The sequence below is a fragment of the Canis lupus genome, chromosome 1, assembly GCF_048164855.1.
Source record: "Canis lupus baileyi chromosome 1, mCanLup2.hap1, whole genome shotgun sequence".
Classification (NCBI taxonomy): domain Eukaryota; kingdom Metazoa; phylum Chordata; class Mammalia; order Carnivora; family Canidae; genus Canis; species Canis lupus.
The window spans coordinates 66,942,006-66,961,372 of record NC_132838.1 but is presented as its reverse complement, the minus strand read 5'-3'; the positions used below and the strand labels follow the sequence as shown (position 1 = coordinate 66,961,372).

Below are 19,367 nucleotides of genomic sequence, written 5' to 3'. Positions count from 1 at the left end.
GGTCCCGGGGTCGAGCCCCGGCGGGCGCCCTGCCTGGGCCTCTCTGTCTCTCTCTCCCCCTCTGTGGCTCCCGTGAATAAATCCAATAAAATCTTAAAAAAAGAAAAAAAAATTTAAACCGATTATGTGAGCCTTAATGAAAATAGTGTGCAAGCAGACGGTAGGAGTAGGTGGAAAGGGAAATGGGAACTTGAAAGACAGGTCGCGTGGAGGCGGTCTGGAATCGTGGCGGCTTTCTGTTGTTGTTGTTTAGGACCTGCTCCTCCGGCTGTGGGAGTATATGCATTCGTGTTCACTTGTGGATTCCGTGATTCAGGCAGATGGTACAATCGCTTATGTGTGGCTTTCCAGGGAGGGGGGGAAAGATTTGTTCGTTTAAAGGTTTTATTTTATTTATTTATTTATTTAATTGATTGATTGATTGATAAGAGAGCAAGAGAGAGCAGGAGCAGGACGGAGAGGCGGAGGGAGAGGGAGAAGCTGACCCCGCAGTGAGCAGGGGTCTGAGGCTGGGCTCAGTCCCAGGACCACCCCCCACCCCCTCCCCCAGGGTCACAGCCTGGGCCCGGGGTAGGTGCTCAACCTGCTAGGCCACCCAGGCAGCCCTGCATGCCGCTTTTTTTTTTTTTTTTTTTTTAAAGATTTTATTTATTTATTCAGGAGAGAGACAGAGAGAGAGAGAGGCAGAGACACAGGAAGACAGAGGAAGAAGCAGGCTCCATGCAAGGAGCCCCACGTGGGACTCGATCCTGGGACTCCAGGATCTCGCTCTGAGCCGAAGGCAGGTGCTAAACCCAGGGATCCCCTCTGTATGTGGCTTTTAAGAGAAAAGCTAGCTTATTCCTCATGCAAGGAGGGGAAGAGTGTTTGAAAACCTTTGCAGAGCTTGAATCAAAACGGGAGAGAGTAGCACAGGTGGTCTCAGGTGTCCACAAGGCCCTCCTCTCTCACCCTCCTCCAGTGGCTTGGAGGACAGCTCTTTGAGCTGACGGGGACCGTCTGTGACAGGGCAGCAAAGCATCATGCACGGTGGATTTTAGACGTATGTTTTATCTCGAGGAAAGTTTGCAAACTCGGGATTTCATCAGAACTTCCTCGTTGCCATGTGGTTCTGGAAGAAACGCAACATGCTGATTGTTTAACCCCGTGCTTACCTGGAATCTGAACCTCAGCCCTTTGGTACCATCAGATACCATCATGGTTTAAGAGTGGCCGATGCTTGGCCATCTCCTTAACACTGGACTCTTGTCTAATTTGCTCTTTGGGTTTAGAATTGGCGTGAGAGTGTACTTACTAGGCTTTTACCAACTTTCCAGAATTGGGTCTGTAAACCTGAGGTCGGCAAACCTAGTCAGCCTAAGCAATGGCCTTGAGTTTTTGTGCTGCTCCTCCATGGTACAAAGGAACAGAAGGAGAGGAGAGCAGAAGGGAGACTTCGTAGTGCAAGGGGAATAGGAATGGGAAAGGAGAGAAGAAATGGAACTCATAGAAGGATGCTTGCAGTGTTTATTATAAGATTTCCTTGGAAAAATCATATCAAAGATGTCGAATGAGGCATAAGTATTAGTTATGTGTATATTTAATTTTGTAAGGACTTAAAGGTCAGGTGATCATAGATCTGCTGGCGTCCACACAATTTGCCCTTTTGCTGTTGGATATTGGAGAGGTGACGTATGAGTACGGGACAGGCTCCTTACAGAAGAGAGGGCATATTGTTCATTCATTTTGTTATCCCACAAAAATAATTTAAAAAGGCCAATCATTTTGTAAGCCTTATTCCTTATTTTCTAGTTTAACTCTTTGTTCTTTTCCCTAAACAGAATATTGTGGAGAACAGGCAAATTTAGTTTTACAAAATAGCCATTGAAGTTCTTATCACTTTTTTTTTGGTACTTGTTTGAATGTTGAAGTCGTGGTAAATATGGAAAAGATCAGGACCTCAGCTTCAGCTGAGTTTCCATTGCTTTTCCATTCTATGTCTGACGTCTCCAGGGGCACGACATGCACAGAGCAAATCCAGGCAAAGCAAGTTTGGGCATATTGCCATTGGCTCTGACTTTGTGTATGCACCTTTCAGTTTCATGAACTGACCTGATGAGTGGTCTTGAGAGCTTATTTTCCCTAGACTAGAAACAGGCCTAAGGAACCCTGAGCCCTGCTCTAGTTGATCTTCAGATGGTACGAGGTAAAGGCAGCCCCAGGTTCTTTTTACTACATAAGCCTCTTAGAGTGAAAGAGGGAGAACAGAACTAAGAAAAACCAAAATAACAGCAGTTCCAGGGCAAGTTGTTTCACTTTTCTGTCTAGTACACAAAGCTCTGCACTGCATTACTGGACTTTGGCTCAAAACCAGCGTCCTCCTTTGGAAGGTGAAGGTGAGGCAAAAATAGGTCAGATCTCGGGTTCTCTAAGTTTGCCACTGACAGTCACTCGTATTAACCTCAGTATCACAGGGTAAATTACCTCTCATCCTGAGAAAGTTAGCGAACGTGATAGGCTAGACCTGACCTACGATTGCTCTTGTGAGAAGAGTCTTGTTAACTAGTTAAAGGACAAAGAACATTACTGATCAGATCCTTGTAAAATATATATTGCCAGCTATACGTATTGTAGATAGAGTGATGTCTTATTATTTGTCACTTCATTTCTTAAAAAGTATTAATATTTTTATTAGTGAAACAATAGAGATCATGTTGTATGCAAAGCCACTTTGTAAATGTGAAAAGGAAATCATACACCTGCACGGCTGTAGCTACATATCCTGGGCTTGCATTTCCTAGAAACCCAACAGTGAGATAAACTTTTTCTATTTTGCAAATAGAGATTTTATATTTAGTTTAAAAATTAATGGGTAGGTACTGTAATCCCTAGACAGTAATAACCACACTGGAGGTCATTTAGTTGCACAAATATTAAATGTGAAACTGTATGCTAAAGGCTGTGAATAAGACGCAGTCCTGCCTGTAAGAGTTTTTTAACTTACTGGAGGCAGGAGCTTCATTTCTAATTCTCTATTGTCTAGTTTCTGATTGTACACTGGTTTTTAAGAAATAGCCCTACCTCTAATAAGGACTCTTTAGTAGTTGTCAGACCTGCCGGACTTCAGACGCCTATGTAGCCACTACACTATTTCTTTGTTTAATAATCTTCTACGTAAAGAAATAGAGTGTTTATGAAACTAATTTTGAAATTGACCATATGGAAAATTGGGAGAGATTAATGGTAAAGGCAGAGACGACACCGCTTAACCACCAGGAATGTTTAAAGGTGGCCTCGGTTGTTGGTGCTCATCGATGCTCCTGAGCGCCTGGGCGTCTGTCTTATTGATAGAGGCAAGTCTGGTAGATTGTACCATTTCATTTCAGAAATGAAAGTTTTTTTTTTCAAAAAAAGCCACAACAGACTTTTTTTCCCAAAGATTTTATTTATTCATGAGAGACACAGAGAGGGAGAGGAAGAGACACAGGCAGAGGGAGAAGCAGGTGCTCTGTGGGGAGCCTGATGCAGGACTTGATCCCAGGGCCCCTGGGTCACGATCTGAGCTGAAGGCAGACGCTCAACCCCTGAGCCACCCAGGCGTCCCAAGAGACTGTGTTTTGATAAACTAAGCTCCTAAAACATGGAAGAAATGTCAGTTTGTTAGCCTTGATATTTACTAGTTAGTGCCCTTCTAGTAGGGAAGAAAGAGGATAAATTGTGGAGTAGAGAGTAAGACCATAAGGAACTTTACAGTAACAGTAAAGTTGCGGCGGTTGAGAGCCGCAGCACTTAGGATAGCAAGTTAGGACACCTTTTTTATTGGAAAAATGGCATCAAGGTCTTATTCTTGGGTGGTGTTTTCAAAGACAACTAGCACCTCACTCACTATCATTCTTTTTGTTAAACTCTCTACCATGTATCACAGCACATTAGGTCATATTGTATCTAATATGAATTACATTTTAGTCTTTTAGAGGAGATTTAAGGAACATTTTGGTCTCCTTGATACTGGTATTCAAAGTTATCTTATTGAAGAAATTTTGAAACACTGTTCAACACCAAGTTTCTAAAGTATATCTGTGTAGGGGATTGCTTTCCACTGTGTAATATTTTTAGATACTTACACAGTTGCAAGTGTTCTGCTGAGACACTTTAACAGTGTCTTTGAAGTGTCCTTTGAAGGTGAAACAATTTAAAGTGGAAGAGAGATCATATTGTAATCTTTTTTAGATGACTTGTTCTCCATCTGCTTTTGAGACCATTTTATAACTCACGTAGTAGAGATATTTCTAAAGGTATAAAACAAGCTTGCGGCATTCCGTTTGCCAACCTGATGATTTATTTTCATTAAGCATTCAAGTACCTGTGTTGAGCACTAATACTAGGCACTAGTGACACAGGGTATGTGCCTTAGAGAACTACTCTCAGAAAGCTTCCGTCTGGTGAGAAAGGCAAATGAAAAATAACATTAAAATGATGTGTAAAGTATGTTGAAATGTAATCATATGCTATCTTGGGATGGGATAAGTAAAAGGAATAATTATAATTATCTCTGCTTAGGAAATCACTTAAGGAGGAAATTTGGGAATTTAGTTTGTTTTTCTTAATTTTTTTTAAATTTTTATTTATTTGTGATAGTCACAGAGAGAGAGAGAGAGAATGAGGCAGAGACACAGGCAGAGGGAGAAGCAGGCTCCATGCACCGGGAGCCCGACGTGGGATTCGATCCCGGGTCTCCAGGATCGCGCCCTGGGCCAAAGGCAGGCGCCAAACCGCTGCGCCACCCAGGGATCCCAGGAATTTAGTTTTTAAAGATGATTAGGTACTTACTAGGTCAGTGAAGAAGGAAAGACATTATTTTGGGGATGTCGTAATGTAAAATGGCAAGGTAAATTTGTGGAATTCTAGTTGTTTGGTGTCGATGTATACTGTGGGTAGAGATGTTATGAGAGACTCAAGATATCAATAAGGGCCCAATGAAAATGAGCATTGGACTTGATCTTTTTATTAGTAGAAGCTATTGAAAAACAAAACAAAAACCTTGCTACACCTGGGTGGCTCAGCAGTTGAGCATCTGCCTTTGGCTCAGGCCATGATCTTGGAGTCCTGGGATCAAGTCCCACATCAGGCTCCCCACAGGGAGCCTGCTTCTCCCTCTGCCTGTGTCTCTGCCTCTCTCTCTCTCTCTCTTTCTCTCTGTGTCTCTCATGAATAAATAAATAAAATATTTAGTGTATTCATAAAATAAAATACAGCAGTGGGAGGAATGGGCCATTTAGACACTAATGTGATGTCACAAAAGGTTGAAACCAGGGACAGAAGAATCTATACTATTCGTATAAAATTAAAAAACAAAACAAAACAAAAAACTAATCTAGGGTATTAGAAGTCAGAGTAATTATTTTTTTTTTGAAGATTTATTTATTTATCAGAGACACACACAGAGGCAGAGACATAGGCAGAGGGAGAAGCAGGCTCCTTGGGGAGCCTGATGTGGGACTCGATCCCGGGACTCTAGGATCGCACCAGCAGCCAAAGGCAGCCACTCAATTGCTGAGCTACCCAGGCGTCCCAGTCAGGGTAATTATCATTCTTATTTGGAGTTGTGATTGAAAGGACACAATAGACCTTCTGAGCTTCATGGTTTTTTTTTTTTTTTTTTTGGTTTTTGGTTTTTATCACATTCTGTTTCTTAATCTGGGTGTCATTGACTTGAATGTATTTACCTTGTGAAATTCATTGAGCTATAATTTGTGATTTGTATACTCTTCTGAATGTTTTATGTCAACAAAAAATGCTTACATACGGCAAAAACCATTATGGCAGAAATGACATTATCCAGGATGTATATATAAAGTGAGAAGAGTAACAAAATTCTGGGGAGCACAGGAAACCATACACACATTCCTTTTTTTTTTTTAATTAAAAAAAATTATTTATATTCATTCTGTACAGTATTTACTCCCAGGCCATAAGTTTTTGTTTCTTCAGTTTTTTCTGGGATATCTTTTTCTTCTGTGCAACCTCCTCTCCCGGTTTAGGAACAATCTGCTCTTTTTCAGTAAGAATCATCTCGATGTGGCAGGGAGAGCTCATGTATGGGTTAATCTGGCCATGAGCCCTGTAAGTCCTACGTCCCATCTTGGGGGCTTTGTTCACCTGGATGTGCTCAATGACCAGAGAATCTACATCTAAACCCTTAAGTTCAGCATTACTCTCTGCATTTTTAAGCATGCCATGCACACATTCCTATTTCTTTCCCCATATTCCTCAGCTTTTTCTATGAAAGCACTGCATAAGGAAGAATAATGCTAAGAATGAAATTTCTATTAGAGAATAAGATTACTTTTGTAACATTTCTGCATAGAGACTGTTTCCAAGGGGACATTGGACTGAATTTATTCTTAGATTTTGCAAAAGTTAAAGAGTTGGAGGAAGAACTCCTATCATGAGAAAGACTTACCAGGAGGCCAGAGATGGTGCTAAACACAAAACAGCAACATTTTTGTCAACCATCTGGGTGTATTGGATACCAGTAAATGTACTGTAATACATCATCTTCTCTCAGCGATGTACTGAAATGGTATACTTTGTGAATTATTTGGTTTGAGAAAGGGAAAAGGAAAGGATTTCCATACCCACTGTCTCCTCAGAGTGCCTTTAGAAGTGGGAAGTGGTCCCAATTAAACAAAAAAAGTCTATTAACATATAATATTAGAAAAGCATTCATCTGGACTACTGCATATTTCTCTCTATTTTCCAGAAATGGCAGGAAATCTTCTGAAGACATCATCTTTGTCTGTAAGGACAAAATTACTACATCAAACAGGATTATCTCTTTATAATACATCTCATGGCTTCCATGAGGAAGATTTAAAAAAAAAACTTCAACAGTTTCCTGGTGGATCCGTTGACCTTCAGAAGGAAGACAGTGGCATTGGTATTCTTACCCTGAACAACCCAAGTAAAATGAATGCTTTCTCAGGTATAGAGGTCTTTCTTTTGCTAAATAATGACACTAACTCTAAGCTGCTATCACATTTTTATCTCTACTCTGGTGATGGAATTCTTGAAAGTTGTGGTATTCTTAGAACATACATACAGAGAACACTCAAAACCATCACTTTACCAGGAACACTTTTTTAAAACTAATTCTGAATACTTAAATTTTTTAAAATCCGTAAATATGGTTGTTGATAGAAAGGAAACTTTCAAATTAACCTTGATTATTTTTCCATTGACAGTTACTAACTCCGTAATGACTTCATTTGTTGAGCTGATGTCACTGGGAGACAAAGGGAAGGAGCTTTCAAAAATATTTGAAAACTAAAGAGAAAAACTTATAAATGAAAAAAAATTACTTAATTTTTTTTCCCTATGTATTGAAATAAGACTGTCATTTAACCGTGTAATTCCAGTAATCAGTGAAAACACTGTCCTGCCTATGTGTTGCTCCTTCCCTGACACTTGGATTTGCTGCCTAGCAAATAGAAGGAGCATGTAAAAATTTCACATTTGAGGGACCCAAAAGTCTAGGATAGTGGTCATTTGTAATTTTGTGCCAAAGTGCAAATTTGAATTATACTACTATGACGTCATGCAAGAGCTAATGAGTAACACTGCTGAGTATCTAGCACTCCTACATATTTCAGGGTGATTTTAGCAATTTCTGTTTGTCAGTGATGTAACTCACTGGTGGTTGATGATACTATGTAAGAGCAAATGATTAACATTTGCTGACTACCCAGTAAGGATGACTTTGGCGATGTTTGAACGCTCAGAGTGTCCATTATGCACTTCATGGGGATAAATTATGTTTTATAATACTTGAAATACTGTGCTAAAAAATGTCTCAATAAATTTTCATACCCATATACATAATTTGGTAGACTGTAAACTTTGTAAATTATTAGTGGTGGATCTTTAAAACACAAGATGACTTTTCTTTCCTCTCAGCATAGTTCAGAGATGTCTCTATTAGTGTTATCCAATAGAAGTATAATGCAAACGCAAATGTGAGCCACATATGTAAATACAAATTTCTAGTAGCCATGTTTTTAAAAAGTAAAATAAAAAAATAAAAAGTAGAAGGAAACAGGTGGAATTAATTTTAACATACTTTATTTAATCCAGTATATTCAAAAATATTTCAACATGTGACTCATATGAAAACTTATTTATAATGTGTTTTCCTTTTATCATACCAAGTCTTTGAAATCTGGTATTTTACACTTAATTGCACAGCTCAGTTTGGACTAGGCACGTTTCTGGTGCTCAAAAGCTAGATGAGGATGGTGGCTACTTTACTGGACAGTACATCTCCATACCTTTAATTGGTTCAGAGAATAATAGCAAATTATTTAATCATTTTTTAAAGATTTTATTTATTCATGAGTGACACAGAGAGAAGAGAAGCAGAGAGGGAGAAGCAGGCTCCCTGCGGGGAGCCCAATGTGGGACTTGATCCTGGGACTACAGGATCATGACCCATGCCAAAGGCAGATCCTTAACCACTGAGTCACTCAGACATCCCAAAAACAAATTTTAATATTAGTTTAGGATAAGTAACATTAGAAAAGTAAGACTGTTCTAGAGAATTAGACTAGATTAATTGTTTTAAATTACTATTGAATAGCTACAAAGAATTTATATTAGTAAAGATTATTATTCAAATGGAAACCAATATTCATTTCATGGCTAATATTTAAAGTGAATATGAGCAGAGGTGCTTTGATTTGGTCTAGGAGAAGATAAGTGAGCCACATCGCACAACCCCAATACCCTGGTTTGAAAATTACCCAGCCTAGGCACTCCTTTAAGGTTCCTTTCAAATCTATTTTTTCTTTTTTTTTTTTTTTAAGATTTTATTTATTTATTCATGAGAGACACAGAGAGAGAGAGATAGAGACACAGACAGAGAGAGAAGCAGGCTCCCTGTGGGTGCCCAGACCCCGGGATCACAGGGGATCACGCCCTGGGCTGAAAGCAGGCTCTCAACCGCTAAGCCACCCAGGGATCCCCTTCCTTCCAACTCTTAACCCTTAATTTACAAAGTCAAAAAGATGAGTCAAGATTAACTTCTAGTATAGATGTATCATACTCAAAACCAGCATTACTTTTTTTTAGAAGCTTAAATCTTAGGGATGACTGAAAGTCCATATTTACTTATATAGATTTATTCTTACTCTAATAAGTGGGTTTTTTTTTTTTTTCGTAAAAAGCTATTAGACTATAAGTCTTTTGAGAACAAGAACTATATTTCTGAAACATCTAGGACATCTTTGGATAGGGCTACAATCTTAATTAGGTCATAATTCGCAATTAGAAAGGATAGCTGCATTAGATACTTATGAATCAATAATATTTAACAATTAGCATCATTGTGAAACCACTTCATTATTGGCTACTTCAGAAAACAGCAAAGAGAATTAATAGTTCTTGACATCATGGGGTTTATATTCCAGAGTAGTGTCCCTAATTTAATGGGGACTATATTATAGGTTTTGGAACCTTGTAATACAGAATCTTTGCCAGTTTTTTTTTTTTTTTTTTTTTTTTTTAGCTCCTCTTTTTTTTTTTTTTATTTTCTTTTTTTTTTTATTGGTGTTCAATTTACTAACATACAGAATAACACCCAGTGCCTGTCACCCATTCACTCCCACCCCCCGCCCTCCTCCCCTTCTACCACCCCTAGTTCGTTTCCCAGAGTTAGCAGTCTTTACGTTCTGTCTCCCTTTCTGATATTTCCCACACATTTCTTCTCCCTTCCCTTATTTTCCCTTTCACTATTATTTATATTCCCCAAATGAATGAGAACATATAATGTTTGTCCTTCTCCGACTGACTTACTTCACTCAGCATAATACCCTCCAGTTCCATCCACGTTGAAGCAAATGGTGGGTATTTGTCATTTCTAATGGCTGAGTAATATTCCATTGTATACATAAACCACATCTTCTTTATCCATTCATCTTTCGTTGGACACCGAGGCTCCTTCCACAGTTTGGCTATCGTGGCCATTGCTGCTAGAAACATCGGGGTGCAGGTGTCCCGGCGTTTCATTGCATTTGTATCTTTGGGGTAAATCCCCAACAGTGCAATTGCTGGGTCGTAGGGCAGGTCTATTTTTAACTGTTTGAGGAACCTCCACACAGTTTTCCAGAGTGGCTGCACCAGTTCACAGTCCCACCAACAGTGTAAGAGGGTTCCCTTTTCTCCGCATCCTCTCCAACATTTGTTGTTTCCTGCCTTGTTAATTTTCCCCATTCTCACTGGTGTGAGGTAGTATCTCATTGTAGTTTTGATTTGTATTTCCCTGATGGCAAGTGATGCAGAGCATTTTCTCATGTGCATGTTGGCCATGTCTATGTCTTCCTCTGTGAGATTTCTCTTCATGTCTTTTGCCCATTTCATGATTGGATTGTTTGTTTCTTTGGTGTTGAGTTTAATAAGTTCTTTATAGATCTTGGAAACTAGCCCTTTATCTGATATGTCATTTGCAAATATCTTCTCCCATTCTGTAGGTTGTCTTTGAGTTTTGTTGACTGTATCCTTTGCTGTGCAAAAGCTTCTTATCTTGATGAAGTCCCAATAGTTCATTTTTGCTTTTGTTTCTTTTGCCTTCGTGGATGTATCTTGCAAGAAGTTACTATGGCCGAGTTCAAAAAGGGTGTTGCCTGTGTTCTTCTCTAGGATTTTGATGGAATCTTGTCTCACATTTAGATCTTTCATCCATTTTGAGTTTATCTTTGTGTATGGTGAAAGAGAGTGGTCTTTATATTGGCTTGTAAATCATTTTCTTAAGCAGAGGCAAGAGTAAGCTTAATCATTAATAGCATTATGAACTTTATGCAACTGTGTGATCACTGCAGATAAGAATTATAGTCCCTGCTGTTCCCATTTTAAATTTGTCCATTATAAAGAGGCTCCAAAGAATTTTGGAATAATACTAAGGTAAAAATTTAATTTATAAATCATAGAATTGATGGTTGGTAGTTATCTTATTGGCAACCTTTTATAGTATGCCTTGGGTTAGAGCATAGTTTGTCAACTGTGGAACAAGATGATAAGTACTATCCCTTTCCTAAACTAACATCCTGTTATAATAGTTTTCATGTGAATAGCATAGGAATCTTACCTTTGTTTTGTGTACCATATACCCGATAGATTATGAGATCTCTGTCTTCTGGGGCAATACTGTATTTGAGTTAGGAATACTGGCATAATTTTTGTTAGGAGCTTGTTGATTTTATAATCCTTGTTGAGCTTGTTGACTGTAACAGTGTGTACTACTGTGAAGTCAGATCTATATTTGACTTTTACCTTAAGAAATATATATATTTTTTTACCACCATGTGTTTTATTCATTCTAATTTTCCTATTTCTAGGAAGTGTATCATATATTCTCATTTTCTATCTAACCATGTATTTGTGTGATTTATTAATTAAGACAGAGAGAAAAGGAGAGAGATTACTAACGTATTATAAACTTCTAAAGCAGGGACTGTCAAATACACCTCTTTTGTATATATCCCATGATACCAACACAAAAGACATTTGATAAATATTCAGTTAATATTGTAAAACGTAGGATCTAAGAGTCCTATGTGACAGTTGATGGTTTCTAAATTATTTCTCTTTTTCTAGTATCAAATTGCTTTGATTCCCCCTCTTCTCTCTGGCAGGTGTTATGATGCTACAACTCCTGGAAAAAGTGATTGAATTGGAAAATTGGACAGAGGGGAAAGGTCTCATTGTTCGTGGGGCAAAAAATACCTTCTCCTCAGGATCCGATCTGAATGCTGTGAAAGCACTAGCGACTCCAGAGGCAAGTATTATATGAAATATGCACTAGATACCACATATTTATCAGATATCTATGGCTAAGATATTTATATTTTACATATAGTTATTATGATAGTTGCTCTTTAAGACAAGAGATTTCCAAAGATCAGAGGTTTTGGTTTTCTTCTTAAATTCAAGTCGTAAGTAGTGTGACATAGTGGGAATGGGGGAGAAGGGAAGGAAGGAAAGCCCATTAAAACCAGCAAGAGTTTTAAGTCTTTTTTTTTTTTTTTTAATTAAAGAGTTTTAGGTCTTTTAAGTGGAAGACTCTTTTTTTTTTTTTAAGTGGCAGACTCTTAACATCTCATGACGAGGAATTTTATATGAGGTACATATATAAAGTACCCAGCAAAGCCTTGGCACATGGTAGGCTTCAACAGATGATAAAAATTAAAACATTCATGTCTGAATTACCCTGATAGAAGAGGTATCCTAATCATCTTCCACTATTAGTCATCTTCCATTATCCTCCAGGGAACCTGGGCTATATCCTCCAAGGAACCTAGGCTGCCAAGGAAGCCTACCTAGGCTAGGCTTCCACCTGTATCCCCTAGGCAAAAAAAAAAAAAAAAAAAAAAAAAAAGAAGGAAGGGAAATATATAAGTAGTCCTTGCCATTTAATTATAAGTGTGAGTTGTATGTAGGTAATAATGTTTTAATAGTATTCCACAACTCAAACAGCTCTCTGTAGTATATGATCTATATTTGCATCACATTGTTAGGCAAGAGCTCTCGTTTGATAGACTTAGATTGAATGCTGATTTCAACACCTGGGTAAATGGACAAATCACTTAGTCTTTTTCAGTCTTATTTTCCTAATCTAGAAATGAGAATTCCGTATTTCACATAGCTATTATGAGGATTCAAGATAATGTATATAGTGTGCCTGCTAGGATAGTGCCTGAAAAAGGTAGCTATTATTTTTATATCAAAGATCTCAATATTGATAAATGTTATTATCTTTGAGATGATCTATTATTTGTAGCACCACTAGGCTTAAGTTTGCTGTGTGTTCAAATGATTAGAGCACTAAGCTGTAGATTCAAATATAAGGATTCTTGCCCTGGGTCATCTAATCATTAGCTATATGGCCTGCGATTTATTTGATTATAATTTTTCATCTCTGGAATGATTGAAATCCTAGGCACTTCACTTTGTTCATAAAAGACACTGGATACATAAAATGCAATAATAGATTATTTTGGGTCTGATGTAAGTTGGGTAGGAAAAGATCCCTGAAAAGGTGAAAGATTATTTTCCTTTCTTCTAGTTAAAACGTGTTTCTCTGTCTCTTTAAATCACATGGTCAGGATTTTTTATTTTGCATACATGTAAAAGCTGAAAGTAGAATCATCCTAATTTCTATATGCCTGAGAAAAAAGAACTATGAATATTTATAAAACCAAGATTTAAAATGGCCTCAGCACTGTCCCAATTTTCCCAACATCATTTTTTTTAAGATTTTTATTTATTCATGAGAGACACAGAGAGAGATAGAGGCAGAGACACAGGCAGAGGGAGAAGCAGGCTCCATGCAGGCAGCCCGATGTGGGACTTGATCCCTGGACCCCGGGATCACGCCCTGGGCTGAAGGCAGATGATCCACTGCTGACTGTGTTCTGTAGTTTTTAGAGTACAGATCCTTTACCTCTGGTTAGGTTTATTCCTGGGTAGCTTATAGTTTTTGGTACAGTTGTAAATGGGATTGATTCCTTAATTTCTCTTTCTTCTGTCTCATTGTTAGTGTATAGATATGCAACTGATTTCTGTGCATTGATTTTGTATCCTGCCGTGTTGCTGAATTCCTGTATGAGTTCTAGGAATCTTGGGGTGGAGTCTTCTGGGTTTTCTACATAAAGTATCATGTCATCTGTGAAGAGTGAGAGTTTGATTTCTTGTCAGTTTGAATCCCTTTATATCTTTTTATTGTCCGATTGCTGAAGCTAGGACTTCTAGTCCTGTGTTGAACTTCAGTGGTGAGAGTGGGTATCCCTGTCATGTTCCTGATCTTAGGGGAAAAGCTCTCAGTTTTTCCCCATTGAGAATGGTTTCACTCATATGTGGAACATGAGAAGCACAGAGAAGATCATAGGGGAAGGGAGGGAAAACTAAAAGGGAAGTCATCAGAGAGGGAGACACAAACCATGAGAGATTCTCAACTCTGGGAAACAAAGTGAGGGTTGCTGGAGGGGAGGTAGGTCAGGAGATGGGGTAGTTAGATGATGGGCATTAAGGAGGGCATGGGCTGTGATGAGCATTGAATGTTATATGCAACTGATGAATTATTGAACTCTACATCTGAAACTAATGGTGTTCTGTATGTTGGCTAATTGAATTTAAATAAAAAAAATATAAAATGGCCTCAGGACTTTTGAGGCTCACACATCTGTATGAGTTGCACCTGCACATATAAATGCATCTGCCCTTCACAGCTGAGACAGTCTGAGAACTCTTAACATTCCGTTGTGAACAGCCTTTCTCTAAGTGAAGCTCTTCTCTATCTAATATACTTACTCTTTGTTGTTGCAGATGTATCACTGGTGTTTATTTATGTGGTAAATTTGCTTTTCTGAGGATGATGAGAAAACTAGAATAGATGATGATTTTAGTAATTGGATACAGTCCCTTCTGATTATAACAAGATACTTGAAAATGATTAATAAATGACTTTTTTAAAAGAGATAATTATGTTGATGTTTTTGCCACTGTATTTTTTCAAAGTTCAAAAATATTTTATTAGTGAAAATTACCAAATTTAAATAGAAGTAGACTAATACAGTGAAACCCTCATGTACTCATAATAGCATTAATAGCCATCAACATTTTATTATATTTATTTATCAGTTTACTTTTTAAAAAATGTAGCTGGTATCTTAAGAAGTTGATTTCATTTTGGTGTTTTTTGTTTAATGAGTAGAAAATGAGCTCCAGCTGTCCCTATTAGGCAGTTAATCCTTGGTTGAAAAGGTTGCGGCAGGGAGATAGATTAGCATAACACACATATTAGCCTGAAAAGTTATGGGACAAAGAAAATAATAAAATATGAAAAAATCTACCGTTAAGTACTAGCCCACTTATAAGAGTTGGATTTGACACCACCGGGTGTTCTGTAGACTATCAGAAGCCTTTTTTCAGAAGGCAGAAATCAGCCGGATCCAATTATAACCTTTAAGATATGGGGAAATAAACCTACTTATTCTGCAATGAATGGGCATAAGGCCCCGCGGAAAAGTCTGGCATTTTAGAAACCTTTATACTCTTAATCTAGCTTGAAGGCAATAATTTTCCTTGCCTCCCTGACCTTTCTTGGTGCTTTTCTGCCAATCTGTTGTCCGTTATTTTTCTCTTGCTTAAATTCCTGCAGTGACCTCAAAGTTCTCATCTGACTTTTTTGCTTTTGTTACTACTTTTGTACAGTTTCATTTTAGCATCATTAATTTAGAGACCAATTATTCTAATTGTCTCTAAACCGTCCCATGTACTCGGAGGAAATTAATAAATCCATACCACAAGAACTTAGGGGAAAAAGAGAGGCTCATTTATGGTTCTAGGAAGATACTTTTACAGGCTGGCATTTTTCTACTCGGGATAAATGTGACTTGTAGTAAATACGACATTAATAGTTGCTTTTGACACTTGGTCTGAGCAGTGTGCTTCCCATAGTTGTTTTACAAGTAAGAGCTCCTGGAGTAGGTTTGGTCCTCAGGGTATCATTTGTCTAGGATATAAGTATCACTGGGTGCAGCAGCTCTTAACACTTTTTTTTTGTTGTTGTTACTTTCCAGCTTCTAGCCTTCATTCATCAGAGTAAGTTTAGCTTCTCATTGGTTCTTTTTTCTCAGTTTATACTCTCACAAGCTGACGTTTGTCTCTCATTGGTTTATTTTCTTCCTACAGCCCAGGAAAGGGCCTGAGTATGTTACCATTTTGGGCCCAATGGTTTTGGGGGACATATGTAATCTTTTTTCTCCCTAGGTCATGTTGGCTAGTACAGTGTGATCTCTACTTTATGATACATTTAAAGCGGAAGCATACTCATTATCTGATTGCCAGTGCTGTTACTAATGTTAATAATAGCAGTGCTAGATAACATTTCCTGTTCTCCTACTATGTATCAGGCACTAAGTTTTTTACATGTCAGATTTATTTGGTCATTACTGAATGATTAAATATCCCCTAATGAGATAGCTGCTACTATTCTAGGTGAGGAGACTGAAGCACAGAGAGGTTAGGTATTATGTCCAAAGCCAAAACAGCTAGGAAATAATAGAGCCTAGATTCAACCTAGGCATGTTAGCTCTACAGTCTGTGTTGTTAACCATTGTTCTATACTGCCTTGAAACATTTTTAGTGTGACTTATCTTTTGAATGAGAATTATGGCAGTATACAGTATAATACCTGCTTCACTTTCATTTCTACCAATTCTAGATGCTTCTGTTAGAATTTTAAGTACTCTAGATCTAGTATAATGGAAAATAGGGCTATTAAAATTAATTTATTGATATAATTTAACAGGCTTTATTCCACAGAATTTTGTTTTTAAAGATTTTATTTATTTTAGAGAGAGAGAGCACATGCGCATGAGCAGGGGAGGGGCATAAGGAGAGGAGTGAGAATCTCAAGGAGACTCTGCTGAGCAAGGGGCCTGATGTGGGGCTCTATATCATGACCTGTGAGACCATGATCTGAGTCAAGATCACAGGTTGGCCGCTCAACTGACTGAGCCACCGAGGTGCTACCCGTATTGCATAGATTGTAATGGAATACAAATCAGTCTAGTTTTAAACCTTTTAGCTCTTTGTACTTGTGTTAATTTTCTCATGTGTTTATAATATAGAATGACCTTTGTTATAAAGGCTTCCAGTTAGGAAATTTATATTTAATTTATGTTGGTTTTTACCTTTCATTGACAGCATTTGTTTTAGAATAACATAGTTCTCCATCTAAAATTCATCTGATTCAGTTAACTTCAAAAGCATATGTTATATGTAAAACATTGTATTAACTTCTGAGGAATAAAAGGGCATTTTTGTCAGCCTCAAAAGGATAATTGTGTAGGCCTAGCAAATGCCATCTTCCCTTCTCCTCTATAAAGCCTTCCCAACTACCCTACCCCAATTGAAATGAATCGCTTCTTATTCAGCACTCTTCTCAGTTTGTTCAAGCATTTCCTAAAATACTTCATATGATATAATGTACCTTGATGCATGTTGCATTTATTTCTTATAAGATTTTTGAGGACTAGGAACTGGGACCACATTCCACTTATGTTCTCTAGTCCCTATCTTGTATAGATAATGTGTCAAATAATGGATACAAATGCAATGCGTACAAAACAATCTGTGAGTACTATAGCTAAGTTACAAAAATAAAAATACCACAGGAACACAGGTGAGAAAACTAATCTTGATGGAAAAATTATTTGAACTAGGCATTCCTTGAAATAGGTAGAGACAAGAATAGGCTATTCCAAATAATGGGAATGGTTTGAGCAAAGATAGAGGACCAAGAGTAAAGTATAAAGTGTTAAAGGAATGGCAAATAGTTTGTTATGGCTGAAATTAGGATACTGGGATGAGGAGTATGGTAGTCAATAAAGTTAGTAAAATTATTTTGGAATCAGGTGAGATCAATTCCTCCCAAGGAATTTAGACTTTGTTCTCTTGGCGATATGAAATCACCATTCTGTAGGAAAGTTTATCAGGCATCAGGATACAAGCTATATTACAGAGGAAAAAGAAATTAAATACAGAGAGACTAGTAAGGAAACAAGACTGTCTAATAATCTAAGTATGAGTAACACCAGTCTGAGCTAGTGTAGGAGCAGTGCAAATAGAGAAAGAAGGGATTTATATTATAATATTTCAAAGGACATACTTGGTAACTGATTGTGGGTGAACTATGAATTGGAAGAATCAAAGATAATAACAAAATTCTGAGCCTTATTGATCAGAAGACCTTTTTAAGTCAGAACTCACATTTATGTGATCCCTTTATAGAGTAGTATCCTATTGTTTATGTGATCTTTTATAGATTTTCATTTTTCCAACCATCTTTTAAGTCACATAGAGCAGTAGGTATTTTTTATTCCTCATTCCTTCCTTACGGATGAGCAAACTCCATTCAGTTAAGACTCGCTCTAGTTCATGTTATTATTAAGCGGTAGCACTAGGATTGAAACTCAGCTCTTTCCACTCCCAGTTGGTTTTGCCACGCTGAATTTGAAATCTTGGCAGAATGTTAAATTCCTAGGAGGTTTTGGGAGTCTACATGAAAACAAGAGTTGAAGCAATGGGGATGGATGAGATTTCCAAGGAAGAAATTGTAGACAAAGAAAAGAAAGAGAATCATGGATTGGATTTTGAGGAATGCATGCATTTACATGTATTACATTACCTGTGTAGCTGAATAAGAAGAGACAATGAAGAAAACTTGAAGGGAACAATCAAAGAACAGGAAGAGGATCAAGAGTAGAAAGTATTACTAGAAACCATCAGAGGATTTTAAAATACAGAAACTGGTCAAAGTAAGATACCTGTGTTATGGAGACAGGAAGACAAGGATAAGGAAAAGCCATTTAACAAATAGAAGATTATTAGAAACCTTTGAGGGAAGTCTTTTGAGAGAAGACTGAATAGATTAAACTAAATTGAAGGAAATATGTGACTTGAAAAAGAGGAGGCAGTGAGTTTAGACTACAGTTGACGCCTGGACGATGCGATGCAGGCGTGCATCGACCCCTGTGCAGTTGAAAATCTTTATATAACTTTTAACTCCCCAGTTACTTAACTTCTAATAGTTTACTGTTGAGTGGAAGCCTTACTGATAACAGTTGATTAACACATATTTTGTATGTTATATGTATTATATACTGTATTCTTACAATAAAGAAAACTATAGAAAAAATGTTTTTAAGAAAACCATAAGGAAGAGAATACACATTCACAGTCCTGTGCTCTAAGAAATCCACATGTAAGTGGACCCATGCCATTCAAACCTGTGTTGTTCAAGGGTCAACTGTACTTTTAAGAAATTTGTTTTTTTTTTTTTTTTTTTTTTTATATGTTTAGATTTTTAAGGGGATGAGAATTTGGGCTAATAGATGGGTGCATCTTATGCCTCTTTCTCCCAAAGTACCCTGAGTAGAACTTCACACTTTATTGGGGTGTGTGATTGGACTCTTAGGCCTAAGTCTTTGCTAATATCTCATGTAGAGCTAAGCTCAAAGAGCTCTAAGAGGCCAGCAAAATCAAATACTGCATCATTTGCCTTTCTGACAGCATTAAAGAGTTTTAAGTGAAAAACCTTTAAAAAAGATTGGGTATATTTTTGGCTTCATTGCTTTCTAAATCCTGAAAAAAATAAAAAAAATTTTTTTATATATTTACATTATACCTTTGTGTTTATTTATGCTTATTCTTCTTTAAAGGATGGAATGGCCTTATGTATGTTCATGCAAAACACCTTAACAAGACTTATGAGGTAATGTACCTTTCTTTTTAAAATATTATTTCTTAAAAAACAAAAACAGGGGATCCCTGGG

The 19,367-nt window shown here is 37.5% G+C and overlaps 1 protein-coding gene across 8 annotated transcripts in view; it reads left to right on the top strand.

The window, feature by feature from the left end:
• The window catches only part of ECHDC1 (ethylmalonyl-CoA decarboxylase 1), a 60,433-nt gene that overhangs the window by 14,260 nt on the left and 26,806 nt on the right, over positions 1-19,367 (top strand). For 2 of the 8 annotated variants that reach the window (XM_072833470.1, XM_072833448.1), the window contains exons 2-5: positions 661-781; positions 6,743-6,964; positions 11,664-11,806; positions 19,254-19,306. In XM_072833470.1, coding sequence (XP_072689571.1) covers positions 6,745-6,964; positions 11,664-11,806; positions 19,254-19,306 — 416 coding nt within the window. In that variant the 5' untranslated portion in view covers positions 661-781; positions 6,743-6,744. Of the gene's footprint in view, positions 1-206; positions 324-660; positions 786-6,742; positions 6,965-11,663; positions 11,807-19,253; positions 19,307-19,367 lie in introns of those variants that run through there. The other 6 variants (XM_072833491.1, XM_072833482.1, XM_072833458.1 and 3 more) reach the window with 4 other exon arrangements.